General features: G+C 48.2%; 3 protein-coding genes across 3 annotated transcripts; 1 reads left to right on the forward strand and 2 right to left on the reverse strand.

The window, feature by feature from the left end:
- Nucleotides 1–414: 414 nt before the first annotated feature.
- Nucleotides 415–3,247, reverse strand: LOC6601618. Its single transcript, XM_002026618.2, has 6 exons — nucleotides 3,102–3,247; nucleotides 2,537–3,036; nucleotides 1,779–2,474; nucleotides 1,562–1,725; nucleotides 986–1,508; nucleotides 415–928 (listed from the first exon to the last, which is right to left on the reverse strand). The coding sequence occupies exons 1-6, from the start codon at nucleotides 3,232–3,234 to the stop codon at nucleotides 785–787; spliced, it is 2,160 nt and encodes a 719-aa protein (XP_002026654.2). The 5' UTR covers nucleotides 3,235–3,247; the 3' UTR covers nucleotides 415–784.
- Nucleotides 3,248–7,436: 4,189 nt separating this feature from the next.
- LOC6601620 (mucin-5AC) lies at nucleotides 7,437–15,665 on the forward strand. Its single transcript, XM_026985665.1, has 3 exons — nucleotides 7,437–8,052; nucleotides 12,129–14,948; nucleotides 15,005–15,665. Exons 1-3 carry the CDS (start codon nucleotides 7,944–7,946, stop codon nucleotides 15,415–15,417), a joined length of 3,342 nt encoding a protein of 1,113 aa, XP_026841466.1. The 5' UTR covers nucleotides 7,437–7,943; the 3' UTR covers nucleotides 15,418–15,665.
- A 443-nt stretch (nucleotides 15,666–16,108) lies between these two features.
- LOC6601621 (probable peroxisomal acyl-coenzyme A oxidase 1) lies at nucleotides 16,109–19,159 on the reverse strand. The gene is made up of 8 exons (XM_002026621.2): nucleotides 18,807–19,159; nucleotides 18,336–18,498; nucleotides 17,971–18,263; nucleotides 17,501–17,906; nucleotides 16,923–17,429; nucleotides 16,750–16,855; nucleotides 16,532–16,687; nucleotides 16,109–16,457 (listed from the first exon to the last, which is right to left on the reverse strand). Exons 1-8 carry the CDS (start codon nucleotides 18,946–18,948, stop codon nucleotides 16,197–16,199), a joined length of 2,034 nt encoding a protein of 677 aa, XP_002026657.1. The 5' UTR covers nucleotides 18,949–19,159; the 3' UTR covers nucleotides 16,109–16,196.
- Between the last annotated feature and the right edge of the window lie 214 nt (nucleotides 19,160–19,373).

Raw genomic sequence — 19,373 nt, forward strand, 5'->3', positions numbered from 1 at the left:
GTATACTCGAATACTTGGAGGGGGGAATGGAATACTCTGCACTGGGATACTTGAAGAGCCTCTAGAGTCTAGACTCTAGTGCAACACACACAAAACGAAGAAGGTTAGATGCAATACCTAATCGAAGCACAACTGAGAGCATTTCAACGAATCTTGTCATACATTTGTCACCATTTTAGAGTCTAATGAAACTAGTGGTAATACCCAGATTTGTGTGATAAAATCTCTCTCAAGTATCTAATCTAAGATCTATCCGCAATTGGTGAACATTTGTTAAATCTTTTTGGCCATACATACTGTATGAATGTATACAGAATAGAATGTAATACGAGAACTGCTCTACACAAATATTATTATTACTATTATTATTATTGAATTCAATTATTGTTGTTAGACATGATGTCACTAGAAGTATTAACCAGCATTTAACATAACGTTTTATTCAGCATCCGAATCAGAATCATTGCAGTTATCAGATAAATAAATTCCAAAATCATTCCGAAAACTTTGAGCAAACTTTGAACTTGTCATTGGCTTGGCCCAAAGTTGACGCAACGAACGCGGCAAGTCAATCGATATCTACTATATAAACGAGTATATATGTATGTGTATATAGTGGATATTTGAGTAAAGTGTGTGCAAATGCTGACAAGACAAGCCATAACATAACAGTAAAGCACTTAAATCTAGTTTAAAGGTAAAGTAAAGCCTTTCTTGGGGTTAGCCATAATAATATATCGCACTTTTACAAACTTATTCGTTAACAAAACTATCGGATTTTATCCTAGGCCGTCTCATGCTTTTCCTTGAGGGTTTGCACGGCCTCTTGGAGGCCTTGATCCTCGCGCTTGCGTCGTCGCTCGCACTTGGGACATGGCTGCTGCTCGTTAAGACACTCCGCATGAAATACAGCACCGCAGGCCAGACACTGAAATTAGGCATTCAATGAAAACAGTCGGCGAAAAGAAAGGGACGACTAGCATACCCGAAATGTGGTGCTAATGTGGAAGGGATAGAGTACCCTAGGACTCTGGCATATCTCGCAGATGAAGCCCTTCAGCTGGCACAGACGACACTTAAGTACGTGCGCCTCGCCCATCTTGAAAGCCTTCTGCAGCTGCTGGCACAGCGCGCCCCGCTGAATCAGACCCAGATCCGCTATCGAGTACTGGTGTATATGCTCGTAAAGGTACTCCCGGCCGCAGAAGAAATTGTGCAGGAGCTCAATGCTGGTCGGCGCACACGTGTAAAGGTATGCGCGTATAAAGTTGAGCCGAATGCGCAACGACTGGAGTTCGGCCATTGCATCGGAGGCAAAGTAAATGCTGGGATTTAGCAGCTGCATGTCCAGAAATGGCTGCGACCTAAACTCGGCTAGGAAGGTGGCCGCCCGCTTGCTGACGCTGTACTTGCGAAAGTCCCAATTGTAAATAATGCGCGCAGGAATCAGCTGCGACTCCACATCCATGCAACTGTTGCAGTAGTAATTCCCGCTGAAGGCGCAGACTCTGTAATAGATGAACTTTTCAATTGATGGAACTCCCGTCTTAGTTCCACTCACTGAAAGTTAGTGTAGCCTATTCCAAGAGGGTGCTGACAGCTCTTGCACAGAAATCCCTGGGCATCCAGACCAGGCTCCCGCGCCAGTTGGCAGAGCTGGGCCACCATCTGCTGCAGCTCCGCCATGTCAAAGTCCGAGGCGAGCAACTCAAATTCGGAGTTCGTCTGCGGAGAGAAAGGCGGTAAGGTTTGTTGGCTTTAGGCTCTATGTTGCTTACATCTAGGGACTGCAAGTCACTCAGGTCGTCGGACACAGGGGGCTCGCTCTCCCGCTGAGCATGGGCCACATTCAAAGTGGAGGCACTGGCCCGAAACTTCTCCCAAATCTCCGACCAACCAGCTCCACTTTCGCGGTTGTTCTCGTGCTTCCGCAGCAGGGCGTTGTAGCTGCAGCGATCTGTGGTGGGAGAGCGTAGGCTGCTCGTGCTGCTCATGCTCACGGACCGCTGAAAGAGACGCGATGCGGACGGCTCGGTGGCCGTGGGCGAGAGATCCAGGTCGCCGGACCAGGAGGTCTGCATGAGATTGGACAGGGAATTGCTGCCATGGGGCAGACTGGTCAGTTCTTCATCTGCCAGGTCGGCGAAGGACTCTTCTATATGACGCTTGAACCGCTTCCGGGACCTCTGGTTGCTCCCCGAACGAGCCACTGGCTCTCCAGCTTCACTCGTTTCTGCTGTTGCTACGGGCGGGGACTGTTCCTCGTTTATGATGTCCATTTCGTCAAACTTTTGTATGAGAAGTTCGAGGTTCTCGCGCTGGTTCAAGTCCGGCACTCCGAAGTTGCCGCTCCGGCTGAAGGGGCTGTTAGAAATGGACTCCGAGAAGAGCTCATTGGTCTGCAGAGGCTGTGGGGTGGGTATGGTCACAATATCGGAGCCCAGGGAGCTGGCTATGTCTACTCCACTGCTGATCTGTAATGAAGTATTCAAAATAGTCAACCATACAATGAACTAGATTATGGACCAGTGCATACCGGACATGATTTAAGGGCAGGCGTCCACAGATCCGATAGCTGCAAAGAGTAGTCCGGCCAGTGGTTTAACAGGCTCGAGTTAACCGGCAAGTCGAACTGGACGTAGGCCTCGAGACTCTCCATAATCTTGGAAGCCGTCTCCAGGCCATCGGCATCCTTGGCCAGAGCGTGTCGCTTGTAGTAGTGCGACATGGCAGAGCTATTCTTCCGCATGACGTTAAGGTACGACGAGAACACCGATTCGTTGAGGGATTGGCGCACCCAGGCGCGACACTGGCCAATCTCCGAGGTGATCTGACTCAGACCCTGGATCTGCTCGATCACCTGCTTGTGCATGAACACCATGCAGGGGGACCAGAAGCTGGGATCTGGCCGTCGCTCCACATCGCCCGCAATCACATTGAAGGTGGCCCAAAGGAACGAGTCCTTCAGGCCATGCAGGAACACCGCCTCCAAGGTGGTGCACAGGGCACTGGTCTGCTCGCACAGCCCCACAACCTCTGAAATGTGGGACGTCCCCTCCTCCTACATTAGCAATGATTCATAGAGTGCACCCAGAACTTACCCAATCCCTTCTGCTTGACCTCAAACTCGATCTCGCGGGCATTCTCGTTCAAAGTGTTTATCAGCGCTCCCTTCACGACATTTTCGCGCTTCGACGAAAAACTATTGTTGAGGCTACGAAACAGGGAGCTCATTGGTCCGTAAAGCTCTTTGTTTTGTTTTGTTTTGTTTTGGACCTTATCCATAAGATATACGGTCCGACCCTCAGAAATATACCAAAATATACCGTCTTATTTGAAAAATATACCGTAATTATACTCACAAATTCAAGTTCTATTTTACATATTCCTCGTGTTTGATATTCCGTGGAATATTACTTGCTATATAGAACATTTAGCCATGCCCACATAATTTTATCCGATTAGTGAATCTATTTTCTAATTAACTGGTTTATTTTTAATACTTGGTTTTATTGCATTTTGCATATAAAGAGGTTTTAGCGAAAATGGTCAAACAAACCAAAACGAAAGAGGATAGTCGTTCCTATTGTTCAATTTTGTTATTCCGTCGAATATTATTAGCTAGATAAAACAATTTGCCATGCCCACATAATTTTATCCGATTAGTGAATCCATTTTCTACTTGACTGGCCTATTCTAAATACTGGCTTTTATTGGGAGCTGATTGATCCGTAAAGCTCTATCTTTTGTTTTGGGTTATCACCACTGTTGCCATTTTAGCTTTTTTTAAGGAGATTTGGCTTATTTTAAAACCAAATAGCTTGAAAAATAATTAAAATGCTTATAGCTTGAAATCTAACTTTTTTCAAATTTAATTTAGCTTTTTTTGGCTTAAGCAAGTTTAGTACAAAAGAATTTTTGTTTTTGATTTTGTAATAATATTTGATTGTAATATTTGTAACCAGTACCCTACACTTGTTGCCATCCAGTCGTGAATTTACAAATAAGTTTAAACAATGTCCACTAAATTAATTTCTTTACATGGTAACTACATCTTTATGTAATTACCATGGAGCCCCATGGAACCGCCAGTGTGAAAACAGCTGATTCCACCTAGGGCTGCAGGTCGACACATGTCAGCGAATGACGAGCTGTGTGAGCTCCAATGTGTGACGTCTCCGCTAGGTGGTAACGGCTCTATTTGAATTTACAAATAAATGTCTATCCATCTTGTTTGCAGTTCAGATGGCAACCAAATGTTTTTCAAGCCAATCAAATGTATCTACGATATGTCTGTTTCTACCGATTCCAGCTAATCTTCTCGAACCCGATCTGGTTATTCTTGACTTTCTTCAGTCACGGCCCGGCCCCATCAGAGAGCTTATGTGTGTGAACGCTCGATTATGGCGAAAAAATACCCTACGCAAATGGCCAACAAAAAAAGTCTGTCCCAAAAGACAAATTATTAATGTGTTTATTTGTTTCTCTGAGTTTTTTTCGGTTTCGCTTTGGGTTTCAATGAACCGTCATATCTTGCTTACTCGCAATCGTATTCTATGCAGGGAATGACTCAACTAGCATTTTTGCAGTAATTCCCAAGTTTTCAGATTTATTTATGAAAGACAAGTCCAGTCCCATCCAGCGCCTCCCATGAGACAAGAAAAACCCGATGCACCCCACCCCCTGCTTTAAATAAAACCAAAATCGAAATTTGTGTTAAGGTCGCGGTCGCTGTGACCAACAAGAGCTAATGTACATACATATGTACGAGTATATATGTATGTATGCTTGTATGTTGTTGCATTTTTCAATATTTTTGCAATAAAAAAGATGCGCCGTTGTGGTAGTATCTCTCTGTCTCGTGGCCCGAAGCAGCCGCCGTCAACTGGTTCAGCACTCAAAATGCCGAATGCAAACTGGTCGGCGGTTTCCATCAACTTTTCGAGTGTTCCAGTGTGATGATGTTTTTGGTGTTTTTGTTTTCGAAAACGTTTTCCATGTGGGATGCGTTCGACAATTGCATTATATTGAATTTTATTAATACGAAACTGGTTGCGAAATCGTAAACAACATAAACAATTTGGCAAACAGTGATTACGCGATGTGTTAACCTTTTAAGTTTTCCCCCCCAAAAAAGATAGAGCATCCTCGCACGAAAACAGCTAGCGGAAGTCCGACTTGGGGCCTGAGTCGCGACTGTTAATCGGATTCGGTGTGAAATTAATAATTATAAACAATTAATAAAACCCAATCCCAGGTGAAAGGGTAGCTCGGTTCGCTTCGGTTTCGGTTTTGGGGTCGCGCAGGCGCAGGCGCAGACCCCACTCTGGGTGTCATTTCCCAACGGAGGGAGAGACTCTATTAAAGTAAATAATATATAGCTTGAATGCTTTTTAAGCTTTGCTGGTGTTGTCGCTGACTTTGCAGTTTTCGCAGAGACAGAGGGCTGCTCCTAATGCTACCAGAGCTATACTCGTACCAGAGCCAGACCTGGCCCTACCGTTCATTTCCATTGTTTTGGGCCAAAGAAACGAAACGAAACGAAATTTATAAAAACGTTTGTTTTCGTAATACAATTTTGATTACTTCTTTGACGCCGCTGAGTCCCGGGTCGGGAGACCATTGATGGGCTTTGTCTCAGTTCCCGGCCCCTTTGTCCGTCTCTAAGCGTTTTGATTTATTGTCGGGCGGCGGGCGCCGCGCCGCAACCAACAAAAGCCCAAAGCTACTGTTGGGCATTGGGCGGGATACGGCCCATTTGGCAATATCTTTGCTGTAATTGTAGCAGTAATAATAGCAATGATTCCCGATGATGATGCCAAAGCTAAACAAGCAATCATTGACATCACAGATACTGACACATGGCCGCTCTAAAGGAGGGGTACGTCTACTACGAGTACGTGTACTACTAACCCCCCAACTCTTTGTATCCCCTGTACATAATATAGCAAGACCAGCGCCATTGTACTACGCCCGAGACCGAGGTGACGACCCATCATAAGGCGGTAGGAAGCTGACTCTTTGATCGTCCAAAGGCAAATGCCGGTAATATGCTCAAATGCGGAACCAATAAGCTGACATAATTTCGTTTGATAGGTTTTGCTTGGGCCAAAACATAATTACATTCCAGAGACATCACAAAGGTATGGTTACGGTCGGGCTTTTCAATAGGATTTCAGGGTAATTAGCGCATTATTTACTGAATACCATAGACGTTGGATAGTGGATGGGTTTATCATTCAAGGATGATCGTTATCTATATGACCGGACCTGCAGAAACATTCTTTACAATACTGACGGCACATCGTACAAGTTCGCCTCCACATGCCGATGATCTAATCAATGATCGTGTTAATCGCTGGAACGGGCTTAAATGACAAAAGTTCATCGATCACTGACTCCGCACTGATGAACGCATCTTCATTGATCTATCAACTCAACGTCTGGCCTGGTCGGGGTCTGGCTCTGACTGGATCCAGCCAAAATTTCAATGCAGCCCGACTCGCCCCAGAAGACTTCGCAGGCTTCGGGCTTCGAATGTCAATGTTTCTGTCAACGTTGTTTTTAAAGACTGACTCTGACGACAGTCACTCTGAGAACAGGATCTGTCGGATCTGTGATAAATGGTTCGCATAAATTATGCATTGTTAGCATAATATTTGACAAAAATCAAGCCAAACCTGTCAACTAAAAATAAAACAAAGCCAAACACATTCGTTTTCAATTTGCATTTTGACTGCGTGTGTTTTTTCTGTTGTAATACCCTTCTAGGGGACGGTAATGGTAGAGACATCCAGTCTGTTTCCACGAAAAGTAGATCCTCAATGTTCGAATTTTTTCTGCCTGAGATTTCTGTCGATATAGTTTGAGGGTATGCTAATCTTCGGCCAAAAAGCTACCCTTTTTTCTGTTTATGCTAAATTTCTATCTGTCTGAGAGTCGTTTGGTTTTGCTCGTTTGGTTTGGAAATGGTCGGCTGGAATGTTAAGCGGCTGTTAGCTGAATGTTGGATGTGGGAATGGGCTGTGCATCGGATCAGATCAGATGGGGCGGTGCGCAGTGGCTGACCTTAAACGTCATTGGCAATACGTCAGCGTGTGTGAGTGTAGAAAGACAACAATTACATCAATTAGCTTACACTGCTTTCCAGTTGCAGCAGGCAATGGAAATGCGATTCGATGATGCTCTAATGGCAACTAAATGTAATTACGATTTTTACGAAGCGTACCTTACCCTCTTGAAGGGGAATGCAAAAGACTGGACAGAGTCAATCAGTAAACAAAACAGTTAGTGTTCCAGTATTTCCCTGGCTTACCTGGAAGCTGATGCTGCTGCCGCTGCCAACGCCAGAGCCAGCGCCAGCGCCACAGTCACAGCCAGAAGCAGAGCCATGCTCCAAGTCAAGCTTCAAGCTCCAAGCGCTGCCAAGTTTATTGAAACCGCAGAACTCGTGAGCTGCGGACGTGTCTCGCTCGATCGCACCACCGCGCCACCTGTTAAATCCTCTCCATTCGCTCTCTCTCGCACTCTCCCTCTCAATCTGAAACTCAATCTCCCGATAGACTCCTCGTAGCTGCTAGTTGCATCGTCGTCGGACGCGCGTCTTGGGGATTCGTGATATCGTGTCGCAGTTTGATTGAATTTGATGTGAATAATAGGCTGGAGAAGAGGCTGGAATATTACATATTATTTGTATTTGGCAATACGGTGTTGTGCACACGCCGCCGCCGGCTCGCTTGCGTTGCCTTCGATTTTGTCATCGCCGCGGCTCCGATCATTGTTATTCTGCTCCTACGCAATAATTATTCGAACTCGCTCGCGGATTTCGACTCTGTATTTGGGCAATGCCCAATTCTAAATTGTTAATTGCGTGACAAAGACAACAAATAACAAACAAAAAAATACAACGGCGAGCAACTGTAATTCCTACCCTACCCACGAAAATGCAAATCAAAATGAAAAGACCACAGTGCGGCGGTGATAGCTCTGCCAGCATTACCGCTACGCTGATGCTGCTGCTCCTCAGCGTCCACGCAGCCATTGGAAGGCCTGGTATAAAAATAGAAACAAAAATATAGCAGAAAACCATAGCACTATCGTATAACGTTTCGATTGCGTTATCGGCATCGCTTCAATTTGCACGATTATGCGAATCCGATGTTCGCTCTTGGAATTAATATCTCTTTCTCTCTTGCGCATCTGTTTCGCTTTTTGTCTTCTTTACGTCTACGCATGCGCATGCCTAACAGTTTTGAATATCTAATGTTATATATGTATGTGTGTTTACTGCAATCTGTAATCGAAAGAAGCTTGGATAGGGCATGAATGGTTTACGCCCAATATCCAAGCTTCCTTCGACCTCCAAGTGTTACTAATTTTATGTGTTGTTTACCCTACCCTACCACTACCACCCACCCCCACTACCCCACCCCCCTACCACTTTGTGTTGCTCTTAGACCTTAGCTCCAACTCTCACCGAAATCACATTCTACAACAGAAAGCACTTATACTCACCTCGCAAACGACCTTCATTCATGCTCATGACCCACATTGAGGGGCGGATAAGAGTCCTAGCCGGGAGAAATCCACATCCACCTGCACCTTGCCTTCCCTCAACCTCAAATACTTTGGAAATGCTGCTACTGCAGTTTAATCTGTTTTTATTTGATAAACAAACTGTTTGGGGGCTCGAGTAAATTAGGCGCAGATCATTACGATCCGGACCCAAGCGAAGTCAAGTAGCCGCTGCAAAAACAAACAGACGGCGGCATCGAGTTCCCAAACTGAAATTCGAGCAGAGCTGATGCTGATGGCTGTGTACCCAAGAAAAATAAAGCTACAGAAACATCAGCAGCAACAGCCAGCAGCAGCGGCAGCCGATGTTATGCAAGCGACACCAAGCGACAGATAACGTGACTGGCAAGGCTCTTCCCCTGAATCGTTGTCGATCTTCCTCCTCCTCCTTCTCGACTTCGTCTCCATCTTAGGCTTCAGGCAGGGACAAGGCTCGGTGGAGGGGCATGCGACCTCTGGGACGAGCTGTGCTTCCCATTCTCCAACCACCCTGAGTAGGGGTCTGGTCCCAGGCCCAGCAGAGCAGAGGTCTATAAATTTAGCGACGCTTTCGAGAAGACGATTTGTTAACAGAGTTGTTTACACCACCTTCAGCTTCAATCCGCTGTTGATGGGGCTTTTTTTAGGTCATGGGGCCACAAATGGGAAGCTTCAAGCTAAACGAAGAAGCTTTTGTGACAGATAGATCAGGACAGGTTGGAATAGTTATAAAGGGATATGGCTGGCAACTATTCCGCTTAATTGGATAATAATAAGACCGAAACCGAAATCGACACAGACACCGCAACCATATACATATGTATCTTTAGGCATTATCTAATGCTCGGAGTATTTCTTTAATGGATTTCTATGGTTGTTCACACCAGATTTGTCGGTTTCAGATTTCGAATTTTCGGCAATCAATGGACTTATCGTAATGAATGGTCCCGTACGTGATAATTAGCAAATTCGCACGACCTGGCGACTCCTATGGGGTCTCAATTGGGAATCGTGCTTTATTTTCGCTTTTTATGATTAATGGCTCGACTTGAGCTTATCGTAATTAAAACACAATGGGATATCAACCAGTTATAGATACAGATGAAGATATACCGAGTATACCGCGAGTAGAGACGGCAGTAACTTGATTTCGTCATAGAAAATCACATTTCGTTTTGCAATCGATTGCCACAGGCAAGTAGATACTTTTTCAAATTCTTCAAAAGAGCACCCGACACCCGTCTAGAACGTTCGCTTTATTCCAATAAATATTTATGTATTTATGGGAGAGTCTCAGTTTTCTTCCCCCCTGACATTTCCATGCGATCTGGTTTCCTTTTCGCAATAATTTACCCCATATCCATCCGATCCGATCGAGGCAATCATTTCAAGTGCAATAAATACGAGCTTTGCATCTGATTTGATTTAAAAACAAGGTATTATTTACACGCTGGCTTTTGTTTCTTGGGATTTTTATGACTTTTGAAACATTTTTCGCGTTGAGTTTCGCGTCAAGTGTGTGGGGGCTGGGAGCTCAATAAGTCGATAACTCAAGGCCCTCCGAGAGGATGATACAAAACGAAGATTAATCAAAATCCATTACAATTTTTTTTGCTGATTTTTTATTTCTGCTGAAGGTTGACTAAACATAAAAACTTGTCAAAAAACAAAATACAACCAAAAAAAAAAAATAATAATGAAACAAAACGAGAGACAATCAGGCAGGCGGCAGACAAAACTGTACAATTGGCAAGTGAAAAATACAAGTATTTTCAAGCTGCCCCAAGAAATCCCATTGCATTGTGCTTGGGGCTTGTGGGGGTGCAGATGTCGTGAAGCTGTCAATCAATTAAAATTAAATTGAATAAACATATTAGCGGAGAGGCAGATAAAGATGGTGTTGGCTGTCGCTGGAGATGGAGACAAGCAAAATTAATTGGCCTGAACTTGAGGCCTGGTCTCAGGCGGAAGTGTGGTGGCTGGCTGTGAGGGAATTTCAATTACCCAAAAACACTTTGTGCCATAATGAGTAATGGTGGATGCTTGTATCTTCATCTGATCGCTCACAGGCATTCATATTTATGAGTACGAGTATGCGATGGGTTCAGAATGAAAGGAAAGTTCAGGGTTTCCAGCCCCGAATGGGAATCCAGATAGAGCCGAACCGAACCCATCTCGAATGCAAATAACAACCGCATTATACGAGTATGTGTATATAAAATAAATAATATGCACATACATATGCTTAGTAGCCGGAACTAACTAGCCAAAGCCAAAGACTAAGCAAATCGAATGAATGGAACGCCCATCATGATCTGGCATTCAGTTTGAGGCTTAGTCACAGACGAGTTTCCGAGCAGAAACCGCATTTCCAGAATTCCCCCACAGCAAGAGAGAGTGAGCTGTAGAGGGGAAGTGACTTATTAAAATATTATTCAGTTATTCCGATGTAAACAGGAATCGAGCAATCGAGGCAGGGATCACAAATCTGAGCAATCGCAGATCAAATCGCCACTTGGCTGAGAATGGAGAACTGTGCAAGCCTCCAAGTAAATTGTTATTAATTATTCGCACACGGCACGAGCGCACCGCACAGAACCGCCGACTCTAACACAGTCTCCAACACATAACGAATATACTGTCTGTCGGGAGGGTCGTCGATGATTCACAATTAATTTGGCCATTGAATTGTCCCGCCTGTTCCGGGCCCCTGTCACACGGCTTCCCACAGTCCCAGGGGTAGGAACAATGAAAACATCATACGCTAATTGAAAGGCGGGAGGGTACAGTGCGTTTCGTGCACCTGTGATAGCGGTGGGTTCTGATTTCTCAGCAGATAATTGATAGGTTTTTCCTACAGCTGCGGGCTTTCCCCCTACTGTTAGGCACCTCCTTTCTATGGCAGCTTTATCGTATACTGGACTATGAAACGCACTGTAACTGTGCCCTAACTGGACCAACAATTGGAGGCGAAAACAAAAGACTTAGGCAACGAACTTGGTGGCCATTTTGCTTGCATGCCATGCAGTTGAACACCTGTCCCACCCACACAACCACACAAACTCACACAGCATCCACACCTTCCACACACACACACATGAACAAGCAATCGTAGTCAGTGACTAACTTTTAAAATTGAATTTTATTTGGTGGCAGACCTTTGTGTAACTAACAGAAGCCACATTGCATGGCAAAGCACCTTTACAGCAACAGCACCACAGCACCACACAACAGTCACAATAGTCACAACAGAATCACCCATCCAGAGGAGAGACATCTATCCATCCAAATGTATGGCCCATCTTAGTCAATGTCAATCAATCAGCGGCAAGAGGCAAGAGGAGGAGGCAAGCGGCAAGTGGCAAGTGGCAGGAAAATTGCTCAAAAGCCTCCCGCGGCTGACTCATCTGTCACCCAGAAACCCCACCATCTACCCCATCAGCTACTTCATCGTCCTCGTCTCGATACTCTGTACTCTTCTGCTTCTGCATCTGCTTCTAACACCTTTCAACTCTCTGAAGAGGTTTTGCAAGCCACTGAAACCAGCAACCAACCCACCCTCCCTTCTCCCGCAGATGTACGGCCCTCGCCATTCGCCTTAGAGCTGCAGCCGCCACTGGCGCAGACGGCGGAGGCATTCAATGTGGCCGGAGTGGGCGGCCAGAGGTCCGTCGACAGTTACGGCAATCCGATCGCGGGTCTGCGTCCCATCGACACGCCCGACGGGCGCAAGGTAGTCAGCGCCCAGGGACTCCAGTTCGAGATACCTACCTATGCGTCCGGCATCACGGATATCCGACAGCCGGCGGATGATCTGCTCCCGCCCCACATTGGTGAGTTGACAACAGGAACAGCAACAGCAAGAGAGGCAGCTGAGGCTGCAGCCAGAGCGACGGCCAGTCCAACGCGAGCAGCAGCGACCAGCGGTGCAGCAGGGACTGCCGCGAACGGTGTACCGCAAACACCAACAGACACAACAGACACAAATGCCTTGGTTGCACCACTCACAAGTACTAGCACCCGCACTAGCACCCGCTCACCCACACCCACAATTAGCACCACTCATGTAGAAGCACTAACCCCAGAAACCACAAATGAAATTGCGGGGAAGCTCTTTAAGCGCGATTCACCTGAAACCCACAGCAAAGCCAGTTCCAACTCCACTTCCACTCAATATGCCATTGCCCCGCCCAGTCCCCGTCATTCCCCGCCCACTTTTACCCTGCTCCGGCTGAATCCCTTTGGCCCCAACTCAATCATTACACAGATTAGTACAGCATCCCCAACCAGTCGCAGTCCCAGTCCCAGTCTCAATCTCTGTCCTTACCCCTCGTACCCGTCCTCTCCGCCTTCCTCACTGTCTTCGAATCCAAATCCAGGATCCAGACCTCTGTTAGATGTGAAATACTCAAATACGAATCCTTCCCAACTAGATGCCATCGCAGTGGGCCTGGACACGAGCACCGATCAGAACTCATTCGCACGAGCCCCAGCATCCGTATCCGCATCCGTATCTGCATCTGCATCCGCACCAGCACCAATACCAGCCACATCACTAACACCACCAAAGCATAGCCCATCCCCCAGCACGACGACTGTCACCACAGATGTGGAGGTGGAACAGGCCCAGCTGGTGCCGATCCAGCAGCAGCAAGAGGAGAGCGTCCAGGAGCCGCTGGTGGCCAGTGGAACACTGCCCGAGTATATCCGAGAGTTGCAGCATCAGGATCCGGACATTGGCGGCCCAGTGCCATGGACTCCGGCACCGAATACAGCGCCCCTGAGTGTCATCGCCTGGGACCTGTTGCCGCCGCATCTCACAGACCCTGTCACCGCCCCTGCCCCGACCTTGGAGCCACTGATAATCACCGAGCAACAGCCGACGCGGTACGTGCTGGGAGTGGAGGATCCTGCCAGTCACAACATTCGCCTGAGTCTGAGCAGCGGCGATGCCCTGATGCCGGCGGCCCCTGTGCCGCACCAACAGACGCAGGGCCAGGTGTCGGTGGTGCCGCTGCAGCGGGATGGACCGGAGGCTCATGGAACCAATGCACATGTGGGCAGCACGACGCCGAGCAATGCGGGTGGTAGATTCCCCAATCGCCATCGCGGAACGGCGCACTATAGCACCACCAGAAGCACGACGTCGACGCCAAGGCCGCGGAGTACGAGCACTACTCAGCCCCCAATGACGACAACAACAACAAAAGCAACAACTACAACAACAACCAGCACAACTAGGAGAACAACGACACCAAGAATATTCACAACGACCAGAAGAACGACGACAGTGCAGCCAACGCCCCGCAGCACCACCCCCTTGGATCCGTCCACCTTCTACAGACTGGACAACAACGAGGAGTACGCGTACACGCTGCCCCCCTGGCTGCAGGAAGTCACCGATCCGGACCTTGACGTGGCCGTCACCTTTATCGTGCCCAAGGACAATGACGAGTACAACCACACGCTGGCCGACGATCTGGAGCCGCCGTACGAGCCGTTCGTGGAGCTCAACAACATTCAGTTGACGCCGCCACCGACGGCTGAGCCTGCGCCATTGCATACGACGCCGAGCACCACAACTAGTACCACCAAGGCCCATACCCATACCCATACAACAACGCACAGCACCCAACCACAGCACACAACAAAAACACAGAAAACGAAACTGATCACAACCACTCACATCACAGATCTCCTGAAAGGGGCAACGGGAACGGCAACCACGCCCATGACAGCGGAGGACAACAGCCCATTTGATTCGTCAACGGTGCCGGCCTGGCTGCGGGACTTTGACTATCCGGACGTGGGACCAGGAGTGCCCTACAATCCGGACAACTTCAAGGAGGCAGCTTTGACGCAGCCGGCGGGAGGTAGTAAGCCAATTGACTTTCGGCCCCAGGGCTTTGAGCCAGCAGCATCACGCTCCCCGACCATCCCACCAACACCAACACCAATCCCGACCAGAGCAGCCCCAGCTGCGGCCTCCGTCTCCTCCGCTTTTCCATCCATAGTCTCGCTTCCGCTTCCAGGCACCGCCCAGGGCATCGACAGCAGTCTCAGCAGCACCAATGAGAGCCCACAGCCGCCGCTGGTACTGGTGCCGCCAGCTGACAAGCCCAGCGATGACTCCACCTCGTCCTTCGCCTCCAGCAGCACGAGCAGCTCCGTCCCACAAAATCCTAGTACAAACTCTATCACCAATTTTGCAGCACGCTCTGATCCCCAAGGCATTCAGTCCGCCGTCCAGAACCAGGCGCCTAAGGCCGTCACCGAGGACCAGTTCCCGCCCTTCAATGCCGGCAGCTCCACTGAGGGCGTCACCAAGAAGGTGGAGTACACGAAGAGCGACGAGGGAAAAGTGATCAGCACCCCGATCAGTGCACAGCGCAAAGGTGAGTACGCCATCAATACCCCCGGGAGACCACCATCTGATGTAATCTTCCATCAGACACATCGACGCCCCCCAGCAACACGGGCAAGTACACAGGAGGATTTGGCGCCCCAGCGGGTTTGCTGCGGCCCCAGGCCCAAGGCACTTCCGGCTCCGGCTCCGGCGCCAACACCAATCCCGGAGCAGCCAACAGTCCGGACAGCAGTGCTGGCACCTACGTGGCCGGAAACCAGCACGAATTCAGTAACACACTCAAGGCCAACAGGGCTCGTCCTACTGTCAACCCTGGTCGCTACACCGGCGGCTTCGGTGCACCCAACGGTGTTCTCTCTGTTCAGGCCGAGCCAAGACCCTTCCAGCAGCCACAGCAGACGCAACAGCCAGACTCCACCAGCCATTCGAGCCGCTTTGGCGGTCCTCCAGGCGTTTTGGTCCCATTCGACAATGTGCAGCGTGCCGGCGGCCAGTAAGCCAGAGGGCCAGAACGCGGTCACAGATCACCGCAAAAACACTGTAAATTATTTATAATCTAAGTACGTGTACTTATGTTAAATCTTAGAATGTTGTTGATAATGCAACTAATTCCATTCCCCGTGACCCTTTTGTAGTAACAATCTATACGAACCTTTAGAAAGTTTTCGAGTTTCTATGTTGTATGTAAGCTTACACTAATGCGAAACGCTTCTTGAACAATAAAATCGCCTGTCGACTATTGAAATGAACAAAACGAGAATGGAAGGATTAGAACATTGTAGGATTGCTGAAGGAAGATATGAATTCGACGTAAATTTGGTCTGTTTAAGGAGCACAATAATCCGCATTGGAAGCACCAAAAAAATCTCACTTCGTTTATGCATCCTTTTATCCTTCTGGGTTTAGGTATTGTATTTGTGAACTTGAACAGATGCCATTATCATACACATAAAGGTCGTGGCTATGTTCACTCCTGCAAAGAACCAGTAACACTGTATGTTGTTCATGCAAGTAGAACATTAACATTCTTGACAAATTTCGAAGCAGATATAAACTATGGATTTGCCTTTACGCCTTGAAGTATGCGAGTATCTCAACGCTCACTCTCATCCGATGTTACCAGGATTTAAGGCTGCTTAAGAAACGGTTTTCAACAGATTGAAATGTCTAGCCATTACAACCAAAGAGTTTTCGGTTATTCAAATTTATTTATCGTATATTATCGATAGATAAACAAAACAGATCAAAGATAGAGCATGACCTAGAGCGGGACAATTTACAAGTTAGCCTTCATCAGAGGCTTCAGATAGGTCTCGAAGGACTTCTGGACTGGCTTTTGGTTCATGGTGCTGCGCTTGGCCGAATCGAACAGTCGGGGATAGACATTGCCATCATAGCTGCCCAGCACCGAGTTGAGGACGCGATCGTGGAAGCCGAAGCCGTCGCAAACGGCCACTGCATTGGGACGGAACTTCTCCAGAGCCACCTCCAAGCGTTTTTGCAGTGACTTGAGGTCTGCATCGGTGAGGCTGATAAACTGCGAGTGGAGAATGGAGATTGGAATTCGGTAAGATATTAGTCGATTCGATCATTCTACAGTATGCTACTTACTCTCAGAACATCGTTCATGTTATTGAGCACAGTCTGGACCAGGAAAAGTTCCAGCACATTCTCCAAAATCTTGTTGAGAGCCGCCGAACGCTTTTGTGCCTTGGGACCTGTGACTTGCTCGAGGAATGTTTGGCAAACAAACTGACGGCCATGCAGCTGTATTTGGAAATAGAAGATAATCGTTGAAAAAGGCTACAATTTAGGCAAAGTCAACCCACCTCTGCTGCTCGGGCCAGTTCAATGCCTGTGTTGTTGGCTGCCACACCCTGCGACTGGCCACTGGCCATGCGCTCTGCTAGGTTCTCGAAGGCAATGCGAGTCTTCCTGAATGGAGAGTGGAGAATGGAGAAGTTAAACAAGTGATTCTCGGATAAAGCAATTTGGAACTCACTGAGCGGCCGTATACTGGAGGGCCTGGATGATGCACTGCCTGGAGTTGTCCCATTTTGGGGACTGCTTCAGCTGCATGGATGTCGCAAAATAGCCGTAGGAAGCCGAGACGGGTTTCTTCTCCACAAACGCAGCCCAGGCCTTGACCAGAGCGCGTCCAATCTGCAGGAGCAGCACTGTGTTCTCGCCCTCGTAGGTGTAGGCTGCCACAGCGTTTCCGTAGATGTTGCTCATGTTGGCAGCAGTCAGGTAGCCGTGTCCGCCGGTAGAGAGACGCAGCCGTTCGATGCCCGCACAGCCGTCTGTTGTTGCAAGGACCTTGAGCGCACAGGACAGGATGTGCATGTCGGGCAGTCGGTCGAACTTGCCGCTGTTGGCCTCCTCCACCGTCTGGGCGTATATCTCCCACATGTGCTCTGCGGCCAGGTGGTATGCCATGCCGTTGGCTATTTCCGGAAAGAGCTTCAGGCGCTGCGTGACATGATCAATGATCTGAGGCTCCGGCTGACTGCAAGCGGACGGAAGTTATCAACATAAATGGATGGATGGATGGAGGATGAGCACTCTTTGAGCACTTACTTGGCCTCAAAGGGACTCTGGCGGCGCACGGCCGAGTATCGGGTGGCAATGGTAGCCGCCTCCAGCAGCAGAGTGGAGGTCAGGTTGACAATCAGGCAGCGGGTGTAGACCATGGTCAGATAGTTGACCCTCGAGGCGGGGCTGGCCTTGAAGGTGCCATCTCTCTCCACTTTGGCGAACTTCATCAGCATGTTGGTGCGTGGAATGCGGACATTGTCCAGCCCCAAGAATCCCTGGTTGACAGCCACCATTCCCAGTTTCTTCCCCACCTCTCCGATGTCGACGCCGGGCAGTGGCATGTGAGTCTCTGCATCGCGCACAGGCACAATAAACATTTGGACTCCGTGGTGGACATCGGCGATGTACAGCTGTGCCACTACCATGGCGTGGTTCGCCGTGTGTCCCACTGGCAGAAGGGCAGATACAGATCTGTCAGTGACACTTGAAAGATTACTACGGATACTACTTACAGCCGCCGGGCCACCATTTGTAGGCCTCCAAATTGGGGGTGTGTAGAACAAACTCGTCCGTCTTAGGGTCAAAGTCCGCCCGCGTGGCTATACCTCGCACATTGGTGCCGTGAGCCAGCTCCGTCTGGGCGTAGGTGCCAATGATGTTGCAGTTCTCGGCCGCCTTGCCCCATTTCTCGACCTGCTCCGGCGTGCCCTGACCATTGATCACATCCACGAACATGGTGATGTGCGTGGCCAGTGGATGGTTGGCGGGAAAGAGTCCGTGGCTCTCCACATTGTATAGCAAACCTCTGCACCAGAAAGAGATTAGAGGAGGATTAGAGGAAACGTTCTTTCTAACATGGTCGGGGTGGGGAACTTACGGCCAAATGTCGTTGCCGCCTGGGTTGATCTTGTTCTGGAGCGCCTTCAGCTTGACGGCGGCTTCTGCCACTTTCTTTACGCTCGAATTGTAGACATCCTCGTGTGACATGTACTCATGATTCAGTCCATAGCCGTCCTCCAGATCGCTAAAGATTGCCCTTTCTGTCGAAAAAATTCGTTATCGCTTGGGGGCGTGGATGTTGATGAGGCCGCGGTTTGATAAGCAAGTCTGCTGTCTGCTGTTGCAGTTACCGCTTATCAAATGAAACTTTGCTTGTATCATTATCTGTTACTGATATACCAACATTGGTTGTTCACACGCTTAACAATGTATAAATCTCTTGGACTTTGCCGGTAATTAGACGAACTCTTTGGACCCGACCCTTAATCCTTCGCTGCAAGATTGGCCAGTGAACATGGCCAGCTATCACATAGCCCTCCCCAGGTTTTTGTGGCATATTTCGACTTACCGACTTCGCGTTTGGTGTTCAGCTTCTCCTGGCCGCCCTGCCACCATGCAGCAAACTCCTCCACATTGAACTCGGCGTCCGTGCGCTCCTTCAGCAGGTCGGGATTGACCGTCTTTGGTATGAGTTTCTTGATGTGTGACATTATTGGATCGGGCCGTTTACAATTTTACTAACAACAAGCAACACTAAGTGCAGTACAGTAGAAAGAGCGGAATGTTCCAACAGCTGTGAGCCCCAACAAAGTAATGGATCGTGCAGAGCGAAAGTTGCTCGTCGGGCTCGAGCGTGAACGCTTTTGGGAGCAAAGTGCAAGTTGAAGCTTTGTTAAGAGAGAGAGAGAGCCGACCGAGTTAAAAGCATGCACAACATCTATTTAGTCTGTTTATTGATCCGCTGATATTTGTGAAGCGCCACTAAATCAAATTACTTGAATTTACTTTGGAATCACCGCATTTTTCCGAACTGTAGAACGCCCAAATGAGGGCCGTAAGTCGCATGGAAATATTTTTCATGGTAAACAATTTTTGCCAATGATTTTTATTGTCTAGCACAGCTGCTACAGCTGTT

The sequence above is a fragment of the Drosophila persimilis genome, unplaced genomic scaffold (assembly GCF_003286085.1).
Source record: "Drosophila persimilis strain 14011-0111.01,24,50 unplaced genomic scaffold, DperRS2 tig00000002-arrow-pilon, whole genome shotgun sequence".
Taxonomy (NCBI): Eukaryota; Metazoa; Arthropoda; class Insecta; order Diptera; family Drosophilidae; genus Drosophila; species Drosophila persimilis.